The sequence below is a fragment of the Lynx canadensis genome, chromosome D1, assembly GCF_007474595.2.
Source record: "Lynx canadensis isolate LIC74 chromosome D1, mLynCan4.pri.v2, whole genome shotgun sequence".
NCBI classification, from domain to species: domain Eukaryota; kingdom Metazoa; phylum Chordata; class Mammalia; order Carnivora; family Felidae; genus Lynx; species Lynx canadensis.
The window spans coordinates 97,833,114-97,852,424 of record NC_044312.2 but is presented as its reverse complement, the minus strand read 5'-3'; the positions used below and the strand labels follow the sequence as shown (position 1 = coordinate 97,852,424).

General features: G+C 51.8%; 1 protein-coding gene across 2 annotated transcripts in view; it reads left to right on the top strand.

The window, feature by feature from the left end:
* Positions 1 to 438: 438 nt before the first annotated feature.
* The window catches only part of SYT13 (synaptotagmin 13), a 41,606-nt gene continuing 22,733 nt past the window's right edge, over positions 439 to 19,311 (top strand). For both annotated transcript variants that reach the window (XM_030333210.1, XM_030333212.1), the window contains exon 1: positions 439 to 622. In XM_030333210.1, the coding sequence (XP_030189070.1) occupies positions 443 to 622 (180 nt within the window). In that variant the 5' untranslated portion in view covers positions 439 to 442. The remainder of the gene's footprint in view (positions 623 to 19,311) is intronic.

Here is a 19,311-nt window from a genome sequence, read left to right as displayed (position 1 = left end):
GGTAGTCTGGCAAAATCTGTACCCAGATGGAGCCCTGGTTCGCCAGCTCACACGGTGTGGCCTCGGCGAGCTCCCGCCCTTATCGGGGCAAGTGCCCGCCAACAGAAAGCGTGAAGACTGGCCTGGCACAACCCTAAGCTCGCATCCCTCTGGACGCTGGGCTGCGGTTGGGGTGGGGGTCCGGTCACGTGCCGGCGGGAGGGGGTGCGGGTTGACGTGGAGCTGAGTGCGGGCGCACCAGCCTGCTCCGGGCCGGCCTCCTCCTCTGACGTCCTCGCAGCCGTCCCCCCTCCCCGCCCCCCCCCAACCACCTCCGGCGGCGGGAGAGCAGCCGGCGCGCCCCGATCCCAGGAGCGGCCCGGGCGGCGGCGGGCGGCGGGCCCGGCCGGAGTAGGTGCGCGGCGGCCGCGGTGGCGGCGGCGGCGGCGGGGACGCGGGCACCATGGTGCTGTCGGTGCCCGTGATCGCGCTGGGCGCCACGCTGGGCACGGCCACCAGCATCCTCGCGCTGTGCGGGGTCACCTGCCTGTGCCGGCACATGCATCCCAAGAAGGGGGTGCAGCGGGAGCGGGACCCGGATCCGGAGAAGGCGAGACCCGGCGTGCTCCGGTCCGCACAACAGGTGAGCGGGGGCGGCGCCTCGGCCTCTCCCGGGCGCGGCGGGGTCTCGGCGGCCGCAGCCGCGGGGGAACGGGTTGGGGAGGAGGGGGGGGGAGCGGTCGCCTTCTTTGCGCCACCGAGCGTGGCGGGGAGGAGGGCGGAGGACGTGCTGGAGCACCCGGCTAGGGGTCCGGAAGGCTTGGGCGCGGGGGGAAGGGTCGGGGAGAATAGTTAGGGGAGGCAGGCTGGGTGGGGGCGCGAGAGGAATGGGGAGCCTAGCGCTAAAGGGGAGGGGTGGGGACGGAATGGGAAGGGGACTTGGGTAGGAACAGGGGCCGGGAGGAGAGTGGAGTGGCTGGGAGGAAACCGCGGGAGGGGGCTGGAGGGTTAGAAGCGTGCAGAATTGGGGGGGGGGGAGAAATGGGGACCGGAGAGAGAGGTGTGTGTGTGGGGGGGGGTGTCTGGAAAAGCACCGGCTTAGCTGAGAAGGGGGAAAGCCACGGGAAAACGAGAGGGGAGGTGGTTGCTGGACCCCTGGGAGTCGGCGGGGGTGCCTGGGGTCTGGAGAGAGGCTGGTGAATCTGGAGGGGCCCCCTCGCAGCAGCCCTCAGCTCCAGCCAGCCAGCCAGGGGGGCTTTGCTGTGCCCTCCCCTAGGATAGCTCCGAAGATGGCCCTGGACCCAGGAGGGCTTTATCCCATGCATTGGCTTGTACCCAGAGCCCTTTGGGCAGGAAATGGGTGGTGTCCCCATTGTACAGTGTGACCCAGGGGGTCTAGGGAAGAGGTCTGGAAGGAGCCCCAGACGGGCTGTGCTCTCCAGGAAGCATTCCCAGTGGTGGGGAGTGCAAAATGCCCTCTGGAGAGAACCAGAGAAAGTCCTGCTGGGTGTTTGAGGGAGGCTGGCCCTGGGTCAGGGGCTTGTCTCGATGACTTCCCAAGACCCTCTAGATTCTTCATAGAGCTTGTAGGTCTGGGAGAGGCACAAGAATGCTATGATTCCACCTTCCTTTTTCCAATCAATTATTCAAAAGCTCTGAGACTCAGCGCTTGCTCCGGGGCCTTGTGTCAGTCACCGGCTAGTGAGAATGGAAGGAAATGGCTGCTGTCCTTGAGGCACTTACAATCCAAGAAAAGTGACATTGACACTGGCAGGAATGGGAGCCAGCTGGGCATCGAGACATGAGACCCAGAACCATCTGAGGTGGGAGTAGCGGGCTCTCCACCCACCGGGAGTTGAGGGGGTGGGGGAACCCTTCAGAAGTTGTAGCCGGCTGCCTCTCAACCTTCTCTCCCACCCAGCGTTAGGGGAAGACCATTCTGCCTGTCACAGAGGTGGCTCTTCAGGCGCTGTCCCCTCACCTCCCCAGAGAAAAGCACTGGAGAAGGACTGGGTGTACATGACCTTTGGGATCCCTTCCAACTCTGTTTTAGTCATGACCAGTAGCCCATACAATGGCCAAGAACCTGTTAAAGACAACCGTCTCCTTGGCTCAAACCCCCCCACAACTTCTCAATGAGCATGGAACAAGTCATAGCAAACCATTACCTGACATGTGCTCTGTGTCAGGAACCGTGCTAAGTGCTTTATTCTTAATGCATTGAACAACTCAATGAAGGATGTATTTGATGATCCCTACTTAAAGATGAGGAAGCTAAGGCTCAGAGAGGCTAAGTGACTTGCCTGTGGCCGCGCAGCTAGAGAAGTTTTAGAGCTGGATGGATTCTAGCCAAGCTGGTCTGCTTCTGGAATCCGTGCTTTTAGCCACTCAACTCCCTCACGTGCTTGACCTGGCAGATGTCTCCTTCTCCAGGCCAAGGTTCATGCCCTTCTCCCAATCATCTGAAATCTCACCCTCCCTGGATTTCCGATCCTTCTTAAAGACCCCCCCCCCCAGCCCCCATGGCCATTTTCCTCTGGCTTTTCACACAGAGCTCCTCCCCATCCCTCAGGCTTCTTTCTGTTTAAAAAAATTTTTTTATTGTTTATTATTTTTGAGAGAGAGAGAGAGAGAAAGCAAGCAGGGAAGGGGCAGAGAGAGAGGCAGACACACAATCGGAAGCAGGCTCCAGGCTCTGAGCTGTCAGCACAGAGCCCAATGCGGGGCTCGAACTCACAGCCCGTGAGATCACGACCTGAGCCGAAGTCGGCCGGTTAGCCGACCGAGCCACCCAGGCGCCCCAATACCCGCTTACTTGTAGGTTATTTATTCCCAGCACCTGCTCAGTGGCTAGAACCGACTAGGTGTCCAGTAAGAAACGGTGGACAAACAAAGGTATCGCCGTGTCCAGCGACTTGGGACTCTAGCTTGAGTCATTTCTGCACATGTGAGTGCATATGCACCGTGCCTTTGTAACCCTGCGCTCGCTCTGTAGGGGCACAGTAAACATTTACTGACACACGAGACCCCTTCCTCCACATTCCCTCATCTGGTTCTCTCGGTGACAAGGATTTGGGCAAGCCGGATGTGGCGCAGGAGGCATCTCACGACGTTGGTTTGGCTGCCGTTGTGCTCAGATTCAGCACTGACCCAGATAGAGTCAACAGAGAAAACACGGCACAATTGACATTTCCAAATAAGTGAAGGAGGTGGTGTGAGGGGTGACAGATGACAGCGGGGTGATCAAAGTGGCACACGTTGACAAGGAGGGGCGGAGTTGGGGAAGGCTCTCGGAAGGCGTTCTCTGAAAGGAGGGCGCAGGGCTGGGGAACTGGGCTTCAGACGCCCATACACTGAACCGGATGTCTGTAGGATGCGGAGGGACTGCCCGTGACTCTGTAAGTCACTGGTTGTGGTTGCCGGAAAAGTCTCTTGGACGGTCGGGCCCCGAATGGTTGGATGAAGTTGAAGGTTGTAGTGATTTTGAGAAGAACTTGGATGTTTCCCCTGGGGGTTCTTAACCTGAGGCTCCCCAGACCTCCCCACGGGGTGTGTGGAGAGACATTCAGAGGTTCATGGTCTCGGACAGGAAAAAAGTACATCTTCATTTCCTAACTAACCTCGGTGACAGACACGTAGCATCTCCCCTTAGTAGGAATATTGGCAACACTCTACAGGAGGGTTGACGGTATCCGTGACTTGGTCCCCGAGGGAAATCACAGGTAGTTTCAAGGCAACTACAGCTGTAGCATCATGTACGTTTATCGCCAGGTCTAAATCATGGTGCTTATTAAACCCCCTGCCGGATCCCATTAGGGAACGAGTGGACGAAGAGGCACCCGTACAGCCGTTTCACGAGCCGATGTGGTTAGACGTTCCTCTGTGGGCCGATGTCTTTTATTTGCACACATTCTGAGGAAGTGTCCACGGGGCCTCTCTGGAGAGCTGAAGGAATCCATGGAACAAAAAAAAAGGCCCCGAATCTCTGCTAAGTGGGAGGAGAGAGAGGGCAGAAACCCTCAGTCATCAGCTTTCATGCCTCCAGCTGGCTTCAATTCATGGTTTTTCTTCGCTTTTCCAAAATACACACTCTGGACCCTTTGTCCTGCCTCCTGAGACAATCCCTTCCCTTCCCCCCCAGGTGCAGTCCTTTGGGGGACGCGGGAGGTTCAGTCTCACTACATTGTCCGTTCGTGGTCCGGCAGGGTCACCCGGGGACCTCCCTCACTGTTGTCAGCCCAGCTTCCGAAGGTTGGTGATTATGCAGTGACCCGGCAGCTTGCGTGAGGAGACAGAGTGGCAAGCAGTGTGTGTGTGTGCGTGTGTGCGTGTGCGTATCTTCCCTTCACCGCTGCTTCAGAATCTACTCAGTGAAAGGTGGCCAGACCCCTTGGTTCCCTCCCCCTGAGTTTCCTCCTCACGCTGGTCTGCACAGGCTTTCACTCCCCCTTACTTCTGGGTCCCTTCAGAAGAAACCCTGTTTTTGGCTAACCTAAGTAATAAAGAGTGAGCAGGGAGAAGTGCCTTCTACCGTGGCTCAGAACCCCTGACACCTGTCACTTAGCAGGAGTTGGGGTCCTGTTTTTAGAAAAGTTTGGTTTTAGTGTCTGATTTTGCTCCCCACATGGTATTGCCTTGTTGCATTCTTTAAAACAATTTTTTTAATGTTTATTTATTTTTGAGAGAGAGAGAGAGAGAGCGCGCGCGCGCGCGCGCATGTGTGGGGGAGGGGCAGAGAGAGAGAGAGGGAGACACAGAGTCCGAAGCAGGCTCTAGGCTCTGAGCTGTCAGCACAGAGCCCGACGCGGGGATCGAACTTGTGAACACAGGGTCATGACGTGAGCTGAAGTCGGACGCTTAACTGACTGAGCCACCCAGGCGCCCCACTCCTTTTCTAATTTATGCACTTTTCTTTGTATGGTTACACTCCGGTAAAGTTGTCATTAAAAGTTTTCATGTTGTCATACACAGTTTGTAAACATCAATTTAGTATCAAGTCACAAGTTTCATCACCAGGAGGACTTCCAGGCTGTGAACAAGAGGCATGGCCCTCCTTTTCTTGTGATCCATCAGATACTACCTCCCTGGCCCCATCTGTTTTCTGCTGTTACTCCTGTGGCCGCCTCCTTCTTGGGACTGGGGCCTCGAGACCATCGGTGTGGCCGTGTCAACCCTCCTGCCTTGCCCTCCTCTTCCTTAGACCACCGGAGCAAGTCCTCTCAGATCCCGAATCTAAATTCATACTTATTGAGAGCGAGGATGAACCAGAACCCATATGCTGCATTCATTAGCTAATAAGTTCATTCATTAAAAGTTAACGAGCACACGCTAGGCCCTGGGATACAGCAAGGAGGAGACGGGTGTGTGCTCTTCCTGATAAGTGAGGAGACAGACAACGAAGCCAGCCAGCAAATCGCCATGAATCGTGTTACGCTTCTGTTGGGATAGGCAGGTGCAGGGGCTTGGGAAGCCCTTGGAGGGCGGCACCCCCACCTTCAGCCCAAAGAGCTTTCTCCTGTTCCGGCTCGCTGCCTTGCCAAGGTCTCCCCTGTGCCTCGGTGGTCAGAAGAGGCCCCGTGAACTGGTGTGATTCCGGGCCGCTCCACGGTCTGCCCCCCATGCATCCTCACCCTTTTAAAGGATTCGTTTCTCAGCTGATCGCCTGTCTGGCAGACTCTCCAATTCGTGTCAATACACAGACAAAAAACTTAGAAGCATCTCCCTAGAGGAATAAGCACTAACGATGGCATAACCAACGTTTTGCGGGCTCTTTGGGTGCGTGCCGGGCCGCCTTGAGTCATGTTAATTTTGTCCTCACCGTAGCCCTGTGAAATATGCGTCATTATTGTTTCCATTTTACAGATGGGAAAAACAGAACACAGCACTCTGAAGTCACACTTGGTGGCAGAGTTGGGAATCAAATTTAGGAAGCCTGGCTCCTGAGCCCACACTTTTGAGCAGGAGGCTGGAGATTAGCAGAAAAGGGCTAGTCACAGTTATACTTGGGCCACTGTGTTTCCCCAGATATGGCATAAAAGTGTCAAAAATACGCATTTTTGCAGGTCAGCTTGAGAAACCTTTCCCCGAGCCTTGGGCTGCTTTGTCTCCTCTTACGTCCATCACGCTTCAGGCACTGGGTGCAGCCCAGGGCCCTCCAGAGAGATTTACACAGTAAACATGTTTGGGCTGGTTGCTTAGCAACATGGAAGACAGGATGAATCTTTCATCAAGAAATTAGCATAGATTATTTGAGATAGATGAGCATACAGCCACAGGAGACACCAGGCCCTTCCTGATACGATGTGGACCCTAGGTCTCTGTCCCCATTCCCTTCCCTGGGGTCAGGTCCCAGACCATCCCATCCCCCTCCCTTCCTCATTTCTCCTCTGCCGGAGCGTATAAATAATTCAGGTGCCCGGCTCTTCTCTTCGCGTTAACTCTAGGAGTGAAGATTGCTGTATATCTTTAGACATTTTCAGGTTTTCAGACACTGGCCCCGGTTACCATCGAGTACCTGGGTCGTAAGAAGGGGGAATAGACAGGCCATCAGAACCCCATGGAAGAAACACCCAAATGAGAAATCGGAGGGGTGTAAGGCAAAGTCAGAAGGAAGGGGAGGGACCGGTCAGATGGGAAAGCAGCAGAGCCAGAAGACAAAGAGGAGGCAAGATAAAGGGTGACTGGCCGTCCCAGAGTCGGAGACCGGCAGGAGAAATCCGAATCCCATAGACGATCCACGCTATTTGACCTTCCAATCTCCCAGTGACCGCTAACAGTTCGTCTCTCACTTCTTCCCCGGTGTTACTGCATTCACTATGTCCACAGCTGATTTCTTGCTAACAAACACTGGGAAACGTCGCTTTGAGGTGGAGGAGAATAGCTTCACAGGGATAGGTTTTAAGAACTAAGGAATTCTATAGGGACATGTCAGAATCAACATACACTTGCATACAAAGGGCTCTTTGTAGCCGATCTGTTAAGAAATCAAGTCTTAGTAAATTTCTTTTCTTTTTAAGTTTCTGTCTTTATTTTGAGAGAGGGAAAAAGAGAGGGAGAGGGAGAGAGAGAATCCCAAGCAGGAAATGTGGTGTCAGCACAGACACGGATGCGGGGCTCGATCTCACAAACCGTGAGATCGTGACCTGAGATGACATCAAGAGTCAGGCGCTCAACTGACTGAGCCGCCCAGGCTGTCCGGTGTTTGTAGGTTTCTAAAGGAAAACAGATGAAAAGGGTGGATATATTCCTCCCTCTTGCCTCCGTCCTTCTCTCCCTCCCTTGATTATGTTTATTGAGCACATACTATGTGCCAGGTACCGTGCTTGGAGATGGGGATACAGTGGTAGCTGCTCCCTCCTCAACAACACAGTGACCCATTCTTATCCCTCATGAAATTTATGTTGTGGTAAAGGAGACCAGAGTTAGAAGAAGAGCCCAGATAAATGAAGATGTGGTTGTGGCAAGTGACCTGAGGAGAAAGTTCTAGTGCTAGGAGAGGGTAAGGTGGAACTGACCCAGTCAGGAAGGTCAGGGAAGGCTTTTCTGGAGAGAGTAATGGCCAAGCTGAGAGCTGGACTAGAAAGGAAGTTAATCAGGGCAATGGGGAGGGAGGTGAGGGGCTCCGGAAGAATGCAGCCGTGCAAAGGTCCTGTGACAGAAACCTTACTTAGTGCTTAGGAGGACCTAGCAAAAGGTCAGGGTGCCCGAAAAGCGAGAGCAAGGTGGGGCCCGATGTACAATGAGGCTGGAGAGTGGCCTGAGGCAAGCAGGGCACTAGAGACCAGGGTTCACTCTTTCATTTATTCATTCGTGTATCAAACAGTGATCAATGCCCATGTGAGGGGCGCTGGTGATAGGAACGTCACAGTCGTTTTCAAAGCTTTTTTTTTTTTAAATAGAGGTGAAATTCACGAACTAGTTTAAAGAGTACAAATCACACTATCAACGTTGTTCTCACCTTCATCCAGCTCTAAAGCATCTTCCTCGCCCCTGAAGAAAACTCTGCACCCATTAAGCAGACGCGCTCTCTATTTCTCTCTCTTCTCCAGTCCCTGGCAACCACCAATCTGCTTTCTGTCTTCATGCATTCGCCTATTTGGGACGTCCGACATATTTAGAATTGTTCAAACATGCGACCTTTTGTGTCTGGCTTTTTTCACTTTGTATAATGTGCTCAAGGTTCATCCATGTTGTGACCTGTATCAGAACCTTCTTTTTTGTGGCTGAATAATGTCCCGTGATATGGATATCCCCAGCTGGTGGACGCCTGGCCCTCTCTGTGTGGAATGGCCATTACAGTGAACCTACAAGGGCACACCTATAAAAACATTTCGTTGCTCATGAGTCTTCTGCGAGGAGTGCTGGGTGTGGCAGCCCTTGGCTCCCTTCTTGTACTAGCCTGTTTGCACCTGCTGCCCACCCTTTAAATACACTGCGTGTGATCACTGTCATGCCCCCCCACCCTTTCCCCCCCGGGAACTTTAGCCCTTCATGGGTCCCAGTCGGCTTCACTCACGTCCCTGGGGGGTCCTACAAACCCAGGTCCAATCGAGGTGGTATTTACTATCTTTCAATATCATCTCCTTATGTATTCATGTTATCAAGGCCAGTGCGATTCCAGGAGGAGGGGCCTTGGTCCCCTACGGTATTAATTGGCTACACACACGTGCAAACCTTCCCACCGAGGAGTTTCCTGAGTGCTAATTAAGTGAAGGGTGTTTTAATTGATTTATAGTATAGAAAATTCCTGAGAGATTTTTTTTTTTTTACATGGTGTTTAAGGGTGTTACAGTGGTATTTTGGGACGTGGATTGAGGTTTTTGGGTGGATTTGGAATGCATTAAAACTTGTCTCATTTAACAGAGTACGAGTGACTGCTCTCTGAAAATGGCTGGCCAGCGTGTTTTCATGAACAGATTAGAGTCAAATAGTTAGTCGTTGCATACATGAATACGAATACGAATAGATACAAAGGGGAGGAGCAGCCTATGGGAATTTTGCGAAGTTGAATCTCCCTCCGTCTGGCGTAGACGTCAGGGTACTTTGATGTATTTCATGGGCACCCTGCTCCCTGCCCCCCATTCATTAAGTCCAAGATGGACTGCTTCTTTGTAGAGAAAACTGAGCAAGACTGGCAGATGGCCAGAGATGTGAGGAGAAATGTTGAATGGCTGCCTGAGTCAGAGGATGGATGGATGGATGGATGGATGGATGGATGGATGGTCTCCATTCTCTTGGCTAATACCGGAGACAGTTTAAAAGCCTTCAGCTGCGAAGCCAATGCGCTAATGCCCACGAAGACTGCGTTTTACTTGAAAAAGCATCATATACCACAGTTTTGGACGTGCTGCTAAAAAAATTATGAAGAGAAACAAGCACGGCTCTTACCTTGCAAGTGGACGGACCCTTTAAGTAGCACCGTGACTTGAGCTGCCCTTTGTTCGACAGCCTCATCGCCAAACACGCGGAAACAGAGAACAGGAAGGAATGAACATCCGCAGAACCGCTCCCCGGTAGACTTGCATTTGATTCTGGACGGCCACCGGAATTAGCGGGCTTCGTAACGATCCAGGGTTTTGAGATCACTTGAAAGAGGAAATTGCCTCTTTGGATCAAAATGTTCACTTTATGAGCAAGCTGCTGAGATAGAATAGGCAGCCGATTAGGCAGAGACCCCAAACCTGAATTTGAATTCCTCCTCCACCATTTTTTGGGCTCAATGACCTCGACCGTCCTGATTCCCGCTTTTCTCCTCAACAAGCAGGGATGGTGATAAGGTTCTCTCAGGTCATATTCAAGACTAAATGAGATGACTTTTGAAAGCACCCGACAGACTGAGCACGTGGAGCTACTCAGGGTATATTTTAAGTATCTCCAAGTCGTTTTCTTATTTATCTTTTACGAAAGCAGTGACTGGAGTGTAGGCTTACCATGTAGGAAAGAGAGAGTCCGTTAAAAACATTCCAGATGTGAGACATGAAAAGGCTTCTGTGAGGATGGGAAGGAGAGCACGAACGTTCCACTTCTAGGATACTCATTCATTCTAAACGTACCTCTGGATCACTCACTATACATAAGGCACTGAGCCCTGGGGACGACACTGCAGGAACCAGACAGACAACGTCCTTGACCTGTAGCTCAGAGTCTAGCAGTAGAGATGTTCATCACACCAGTTGTCTACAGCTGTGTTAGGTGTGCCAAGGGTGGCAGGAGTCTTCCCAAGAAGTGAGAGCTGATTACTGCTCTGATCGTCAAGATTTTTGGACTCCTTTCAGTAAAAAAAAAAATTTTGAGCGTGTACATTATACGTGCATATTTAATTCTTTATAAGCATATATATACTTAAACATATGTTACTCTACCAACATATCATGTGCCTAATAAAACATGCACAAGATGGACCTTTCAAAACAATGAAATAAAAATAAATTATGAAATGAAATTCTGTTATTTTCTTCGCATACCCCAAATGAACGGCCTTGCACATCCCTGTGACAGTTAGTGGTATTTTTACTAGTTGAAGGTGTTGGGGATGACATTTGAAGTCTTCTAGGCATGGGGCATGTGCAAAGGCCCTGTGGAAAGAAGAAATACCACTCAGGAGGGACTGGATGAAGGTCGAAGTGGGTAGAGTGTAAAGCTCACGGGAGGGAGTAGAGTGAAGGAGGCAGTCAGACTAGGGCAGGGCTACCCAGAGTCTTCTGGGCCACCAGGACTGTTTGGATGTTTATACCAAGAGCAGTGGAAGCTATGGAAAGATCTTCAGTAAGGTGAATATGGCCTAATGGCCATATTAGGGCTGTGAAACCATCCTTCCAGATGGGGAAGAGTGGAAAGAGAGACCAAGGGAAGCCTTGGAGAAAAACTACGTTGGTTTGGGCCGCTATGATGGTGGCAGATGTTTAGGAAATAGATCGACAGGCTTTGCCTATCAGTTGGGTGTGGGTTTCAGGAAGAGGGAGGAGTTCGTGGTGACACCTGAGGTTTTCACTTACCCCACTGGGTGGTGGTAGCAATTAGCAAAACAGGGAACCCTCAACAAAAATGAGGTCATGGGCTTGAAGTCACGAGCTCACTTGTGTGCAGGGAGAGCACGAGGAGTCTTTGTGCTTTCTGCACGGAGATGTCCATGGTGCCAGTGGCTGGGCACGTCCGGAGCTCACAGTACGGCTGTGACGTATACCGGGGAGCCGAAGATGTGTGCTGGGGAGTCGTCTGTCGTAAGCAGCAGTCACAGCCAGGAGCATGGTTGAGACCACCCAGGAAGAGAGCAGAATGAGGGGGAAAAGCGCCTGGGAAGTCCTGACGGACATCAGCATTTCGTTTGCCAGAGGAGTGGCCAGAGAGGAAAGAGGAGAGCCTGGAGAATGGAATGTCAGAAGAAGAAGAAGAAGAACAAGAGAAAAAGCTTTTTAAGAGGAAGGCAATCATCCACTGAGAACCTGCCACCGGAAAGTCAAGTCAGATAAGACTGAAAAAATCCATAGGAATCAGAGGGTGAAGGTCATCAGTGACCTCGGAGACTAACAGTGACCTTCAGTGGCTGATGGGACCCTTTGGGAGTGGCTTGCTGCGCGGATGGAGAGTGAGGAAATGAGGAGGGTACCAAGCACAGGCGATTCTTTTGAGACGCCTGGCCGGGCAGAGAGGGTGAGGACAGTGGCCGATCAGGGGACAAGAAGTCAGTGCAGTGTTGAGCGCATTTAAAAACAGGCGGGGGGGCGGGGGGCGCCTGGGTGGCTCAGTCGGTTAAGCGTCCGACTTCGGCTCAGGTCACGATCTCACGGTCCGCGAGTTCGAGCCCCGCGTCGGGCTCTGGGCTGACGGCTCGGAGCCGGGAGCCTGTTTCCGATTCTGTGTCTCCCTCTCTCTCTGCCCCTTCCCCGTTCATGCTCTGTCTCTCTCTGTCCCAAAAATAAATAAACGTTGAAAAAAAAAAAAACAGGCGGGGAGGGGCACGCTGGAAGAGAAAGGTGAGCATTCAAGAGAGAGGAGGAGAGAGAGATGGAAAATAGCTGAGGCCGGGCTCCCGCAAATAGCACGGGGACGGGGGCAAGGCTCGGAAGGAAGGACTGGTCTTGGAGGGGGAGAGCGAGAGGTGCACCTCCCAAGGCGTAACAGGACAGGGAAGCCACAGCATGTGTCCAGCCAGGGTTTATGTGAATGGATCTCCATTCTCTTGGCTTCCTTTTTGTCTGTAGAAGAAGCCCAAGGCAACAGAGAGATTCCAAAATGTGGGCTCGGGGCAGGAGTTAGGGAAACAGTAGGATTGCCAGGCAGGGCCGGGAGCCATTTTGAGGTTGTTGACCATGAATTGTTCATGGAACCTCCCCAGGTGCAGGACGGTTGGGGGCAGGCATTGTGCTGTAGTGAGTTCACCAATGGTGGGGTTTTACCACACGGCATCAGGGAAGGACGGGAAGACGGGGGGCGGGGGGTCTTTAGACGCCAAAAGGTGTTGTTGAAATGATGGACCACAGAATCAAATTAGGAAGGTTGCAGAGTGAGGGCCATGTGCCCAACAGGGTCAAAGGTGCCAGACAGATCCTTAGTGCCCTCACGAGGCCGGCAGGGGGCCGATGAGGGCCAAGTGGTAGAGTGAGTCATTGACGGCCTTCAATTGTTAAGAAGACCGGACGAGTCGGCAGCTGGTGAAGTCAGCAGTTGCCTGCCCTGTGGTGTTTCTGGAATTCTTCACTTCGGGGAAACGTGAGACTCTAAGAAAGGAGCGCCTCGAATCCATTACCTCGAAGGGCCACCAGAGGGACCGGGCAGGGCACTTGCCGCGGTGAGCTGAAACTGTGGCTTGGTGTCCGGAAGGCAGGGTTGAGGCCGCTGCTGTGTTTGTAGTTCCCTGGGCCACTGCGTGAGCTCCGGGCAATGAACACAGCTGCACAGGTTGTCCCCGGCGGAGTCACATCGGGGCCCCCCGCCTCCTCGGGAACAGAGGAGGATGGTGATTCTGACTGTGGCCACCACTGGAAACCAAGCTCCTATAACTCCCCCAGGCGGCCTTTGGGGGGGCTGCACGAGTTGCAACAGTGCACGAAATGACTCTTGGATGAACAAGGGGTATTAATAATTCAGTTGTCATTGAAATGACTCTAGTAAAATATTTGATGTCACTTGCTAGATGAGTGAGGACGGGAAGTGCTGGGCTTCCATATCCAGTCCGCCCCTGGCCTGCTGTGGGATGGCACGCTCCTGACCTCGCCTGTCTGTGCCCCAGTGTGGCCATCTGTTAACTGTGTCATTGTCACTGAATTGTGGGGATTAAATCACATAATCCAGGTAGGGCAGTGCCCGGAACTGAAGTGCCGGGCTGGAAATCGTCCCTTTGCATCCAGACCACTCTTTGCACCCTCCTCCCCTACCTGCCACTCCCGCCCAAACCCGTCCCCATTTCCCAACCTCCCCTCCCCATGCCCGGCTACTCCTGGCTCCAGCATATTCTCCATCCCCAGGTGTTTTCCTTAACCTCCCACACTCTCCTCGATGACCTAGTTCGTGACTTCTGTTCCCGCCCAAACCCTTACTGATAGGGTACTCAGTAAATGTTCGCTATTATTACCAAACCTAGTAATGAATAAGAAGAGAGGTAGAGTCTGCATCAGAGGGAGGGTGTACAAATGGGCGAAGGTCAGGGGCAATGATGATAAAGCCCGGTTTGCACAAGGCTTGATGTTTAGAAACTGCTTTCATTAGCCTCTAGCAGGGTTTCCCTTTGGTCCACCCTCCAGCAGGGTGCTCTGCACATCTTGAGGCGTCTGAGACGTGCTTGGTCAAACAGACACATCCGTGGGTAGGAAAGTTCAGCTGTTTTTCTCATTTCCAAAAGCTTGCAACGAGCTGAGCAGAACTGTTTGACATGTGTAGTAACTTAGAGCCAAATATCTGATATCACTGACCTTCCGCGGTCCAATCATATTTTCGTGACCGTTGGTAGACCGCTGGAATGTGGGCCCATGTGACACCGGAGGGAGGGCCAATAGGTTAGCGTCCCGTTTGAAAGTTAACGGCTGCGGCTGATACTCCCCGGCTTGGAGTCTGCCCGGATGACCGCGGGGAGAGCAATGTCAGAAGCAGCCCTCTCGCCCTGTCCTTTGCCATCTCTCACAAAAGTCGCACAGGAGGGTCAACCTGTTGCCTAAACACTTCCACGGCTGTGGATATTCAGTGACGCTCAGGAACGATGCCCTGTTAAGAAAGGAGACCCGAGAGGCAGTGATGGACGTACCTTCCCCTTGCCGCAGCTCTCTTAGACTCCTCATCCCTACACGTGGCTCCACCCGGGAGGACTGTGGAATCTTCCTTGGGGACTTGTCCCGCATGCTGCTTTCATTTTTCCCTTGAGACAGGTATACCCTGGCCCGGCCCCTCGCTTCCTCTCACGTAGCTCCGAGCTGGCCTTCTCGCCTCCGGTCCCTCCCGCATGCCCCTGCTCCTCTGATTTACTGAAAATAATGCTCCTGTCCTTGTCCTGTTCACAAGCTGCCCGAGTCTCTCCACTGTTTATAAACTAGGGTTCGGAATCTTTTGCCGGGTATTCGAGACCCTTCATGACCTGGCCTCACCATTCCTTTGCAAATCCATTTCTCCAATCCCAGTGTTTCTCTTTGGCTGGTTTGCTAGGTACCCCATGCCTCGAGTGTGCACCCCTCTGTGCCCGCTGCTCTGCTCTGTCTGTTTGAACTCCCCCTGCCTCTCCTATCCATGACTATCCCTCCTTCAGGAAGCCTTCTCTGGCCTCACTAATGATAAGGACCTCTTCCATAGTCTTTTATATAGCACATAGTCTAGACATATGGCCCTTTAAGATTACCTTTTATACTTAGTTATCTTTGTATAACTGTGCGTCAGGGAAAGCATATAGCTTTCCCCTCGTATACCAATTTCTACTAATTTGTAGTCGCTTCCTAGAGCCCTGAGCAGAGCAGGAAATAATGCTTTAACTGATTAGTCATGTCTGCCGTGGGGACAGGAGAGTTCTTCTAGGATAGGCAATTCATATTCCTGTTTATGGAATATCTCATCTCCACCATGGCATGGTAAACTTCCTGAGGGCAGGGACTTATTCGTGGATCTCCCATGGTTTTAAGGGTGGGTAAATACATAGTGGGTGACAGGTGTGTGCTGATTTCTGTTTTATTGGGTAGAAATTGGAGGGTTTGGGCTTAAAACCAAAATATAAGGATAATCTAGTAAAACGGTCCCTGTCCTGTTTTGAAGGCACGCTTTAAAACTTGGCTGTCGTTTAAACTACCAGGTTGGAAAATGATGTGCTTTCCAAGTGTCTGCACAGAAGTGGGTGGATGTCTTCAGTTAGTGGCTCTCTCTACTTCTATTCCACGCTGTATCACTTTTGATGGATGATATTCACATGCTCAGGGGTTCTACCGAATTTACCTCCTTTCTCTCCCACTAAGAAAAGCTTATCAGAATGCAGATGCGTGAAGGAGGTATCATTATAAGAATAACCTTGAATGTGCTCTGATTTTTTAAATGGGTAAAAAAAAAAAAACAAAAAAACAAAACAAGCATCAAATTTTAGTACCTTAGCTTTTGTTTGTAATATATTGGCTTAACGACAAGGTTAAAAATTGTTGCCTTTGTCCATAGTTTCATCAATTGTCAAGCAGGATAGAATCAAAACATCCTATAGCTGTTCACAAAGAAGATTTTGAATTCAATGTCAAGAAATTGCATATAACCAGATTTCTCAGACTTAAAAAAATTTTTTTAATGTTTATTTATTTTTGAGAGAGAGAGAGAGAGAGAGAGAGAGAGAGAGAGCATGAGCATGGGAGGGGCAGAGAGAGAGGAAGACAGAATCCGAAGCAGGCTCCAAGCTCTGAGCTGTCAGCACAGAGCCCGAGGTGGGATCCAAACTCACGAACCATGAGATCATGACCTGAGCCAAAGTTGGCCGCTGAAGCCCCTGGGAAACCAATACAGTGGTGGGGGAGCAGGTGGAAATTCTGAAAGATAAAGGCTGGCTGAGATTGTGCTCTGAGTCAAACCCATTGCCAACAGCCCTGCTATGGCGGCTGCAAAATAGAGGATAGGATGGAGTGGATGGGGTGGCAAGACTGAGTTTGAGCCCCAGACTAGAGGGCTTTTCTCTGACCTTTAAAACATCCTGGGCGTCCGACTTCAGCCAGGTCACGATCTCGCGGTCCGTGAGTTTGAGCCCCGCGTCAGGCTCTGGGCTGATGGCTCAGAGCCTGGAGCCTGTTTCCGATTCTGTGTCTCCCTCTCTCTCTGCCCCTCCCCGTTCATGCTCTGTCTCTCTCTGTCCCAAAAATAAATAAAAACGTTGGAAAAAAAAAATTTAAAAAAAAATAAAAAAAAAAAATAAAACATCCTGGCTTTGAAATAACACTTATGACCGATGTCGATTACATGAGCTTACAACATAGTCTTGCCGTTGTCTTGGCTCATGGCACAAATGAAACACATTTTCTGCACAAAGAATGTCAAGCCCAGACTCAAAACTGAGAGCAGTAACAAAGCGGATGCCCAAACGTCCGGACGGTTCAGTAAAAAAAACCCAGACAACCGCGTGGGGATGGGGAGTGGGGTTATTATCAGTCTAACGATAGGGAATGTGCCGGCAAATCAAAAGCAACTAGCTGGGCATTTCCACTTCCACCTGTTGATGGGTGGCATCCAGAGACCCAGGGAACCATGTCATGTAGTGTCGTGATAGCAGCACTGGCTTTGGGTGCACTTGGCTTCCAAGTCCAGGGCGGTCATATACTGGCTGTAGGATCCTGGACAAGTTGCGAATTCTCTGAGCCCCAGTTTCCTCCTTTGTAAAGAACTGGGCTGTTTTTATTTATTAAAATTCGGGTGTAGAATAGAGAAACTATTGGGCACTTCCCTATAGGGTTGTGTGAGACTCAAATACAGTGAAGTCTGTAGTGCTTCGAGAAGCATCTGGTACGTAGGCAATGGTCAAGAGGCGGCAGCCATATTGCCCTTTTGGGCATTGTGATGTGACTAATGTAGTCAATGCAGGGACCACCCCTGAGAACTACATCTCTAGGCAGGATCTTGCCATGTGGCGGCTTCCAGTCCCACCGATTGGTTTTGTTTTGTGAATTCTGTTTACTCTGGAAATGTTGGGAGATTGGCAGTAGTCATTGTCCCTCCTCTTCTCGCGGGGTTTTAAGCCTTAGCTGTATCCACTGGTCTCTGACCACACTCAGACTTTCAAGCCACAGCCTTGGTCCGGAATGCCCTTCTCCCATCTCTCCTCCATCAAACTGCTGTCCCTACTTCAGGGAGCGCCCAACTCAAAGTCAGAGCCTCTGCATCTTCCTGAAAATCTCCCTTCAATGCACACAACCCACCCCGAGATAGCGATTGGTCGAATGAATGAATGGATAGCTGGCGTCAGAGGGCAGAGGTGGGCATGCGCTTGGGTTCGAATCCCAGCTCTGTATCCAGTTAACTGTGTGACTTCAGCCGTAAGTCCTCTGTGCCTCAGTGTCCTCCTCTGTAAAGTGGGTACAATAACAGCCCCTCCTTCATGAGGTTGTGAGGTTTAAATGGAGGTAAAATGCTTACACCTCTATCCAGCACATGACTAACGTTCGATACGATTTTTGCCCCCAAATTTTAGCTCAGAAAACCTTTCCTGACCCTCACATTTTTAGTGGACACCACTTCCCCTCCCACCCCCCCCCCCCCCCCACCATCTGTCCCTGAGATTGCTTTTTTCCGCATCTAGTGGTTTCTTGCTTTCTGCCCCGCTGGCGATGCTCACTCCACAAGGGAAATGATTGGATGGTGTTGTTCCTGCAGTTGACCGGCATCTAGAGATTTAACAAATGACTGAATGAGTGACCACCAGCAGAGAAAGGGTTTGCCCAGGGCTGGCTGCTATTTTCAGTTGTGTCTCATTCTTCCCCGGTTGAGAGGCACATTTACCCAACTGACCGCAAGGCTGGTTCCCGGACAAACCTCCTGGTCTGTTACCTTAGATACCAGGGAGGAGACAGGGAGTGTCCCGGTTAACCACAAACTAAGCTTTCTTGATTTTAAAATAACAAAGGAGGGGAAAGAAAGGTAGCGGGCGAGTCCCAAGGGAAGGGGATTTGAAAAGGGATTGGGGCACCGAAGAGGATGTATTGGAAGGGATAATGAGAGACCAGCAGTGGCTGGGTCACCATGGAAACGCTGTGTGGCGCCTGGACCGGAAGACAAGCTGCTGCTTCAAAGTGAATTTCAACTTTGCAGCTTGGAAGTACATGCTCCCCCGGGGCCCGACCCTGTGGACTTGCCCGTAAGCCTCTAAGACGTAGAGATTTGGTACCAGCGGTTTTCGTGGAGTGGGAGATCTACCACAAGTAACTGTGGGAGCCGAGGGACCTCGTTGAGAAACGGGGAGTTTGTGCCCAGGGAGCAGCTCACCGCACAGGAGGACATTTCTACACCTATCCTACCTGGATCTCTGGGGGGGGGGGGTTCCAAAACCGGGGTGTCCCCCCAGGGGCCACAGGGACCCCCCCACATCGGAGTCAGGCTGGGAAGCTTGTTAGACATGCATGTTCCCCAGGCTCTACCTAAGACCTCTCAGTCAAACCTCTGGGCCTTGGGGTTTCAGAAAAATCTGAATTTTTCACTTCCGCAGGTGGGAATTAGACGCACCCAAGTGTGGGAAGCAGTCGTAACAACCCCGTTCCTCTGACTGAAGGGTACGCAGGGGCAGGGGCGGGGGAAGGGGCTGGGTAGTGGGGCCATCCAGTGGCCTGGGCATGAGTCTATGTGGCAGGAAGACACCAGTGAGCAGTAAAGTATGGCTGGAGATGCAAGGAGATGGAGAAAGGGGCTGGAAGCAGGGCAGAGCGGCTCAGCGCTGGGCTCTGGAGTGAGTCACCCTGGGTTTGAATGGAGCCCCCAGGGCTCACTAGTTGGCAGTGCAACCTCATCTGGAAAATGGGATTGATCCTAGTAGCACTTCCTAATAAGGTTATATGGGGACTCAGTGAGCTCATATCTGAACAGTGCTGGGCGCAGGTGGGCACAACCACAAGGTGGAAGAGGCTGGGACTCCAGGTTTGGAGAAGAGCTAGTAGACCCTTTAAGACTGTAAGAAATCAGCTTTTGTTATGTTCAGCCATTTATGTGTGGGGCCTGTTTGTTACACGGCAGTCGGCCTTGCCTGACTAATACAGGGCTGGTAACAAGTAGCCCGTCAGCCGTGAAGCTTCAACCAGTTGTGGGTGTGTGCAAGGATGCCCTCTGCAGGGAATGGGCCGTGGGGATCAAGCCTTTGGGTTGGTGAAGAGCCTCTGTGGCTGCACCCCAAATTCTCTCTGGGAGAGT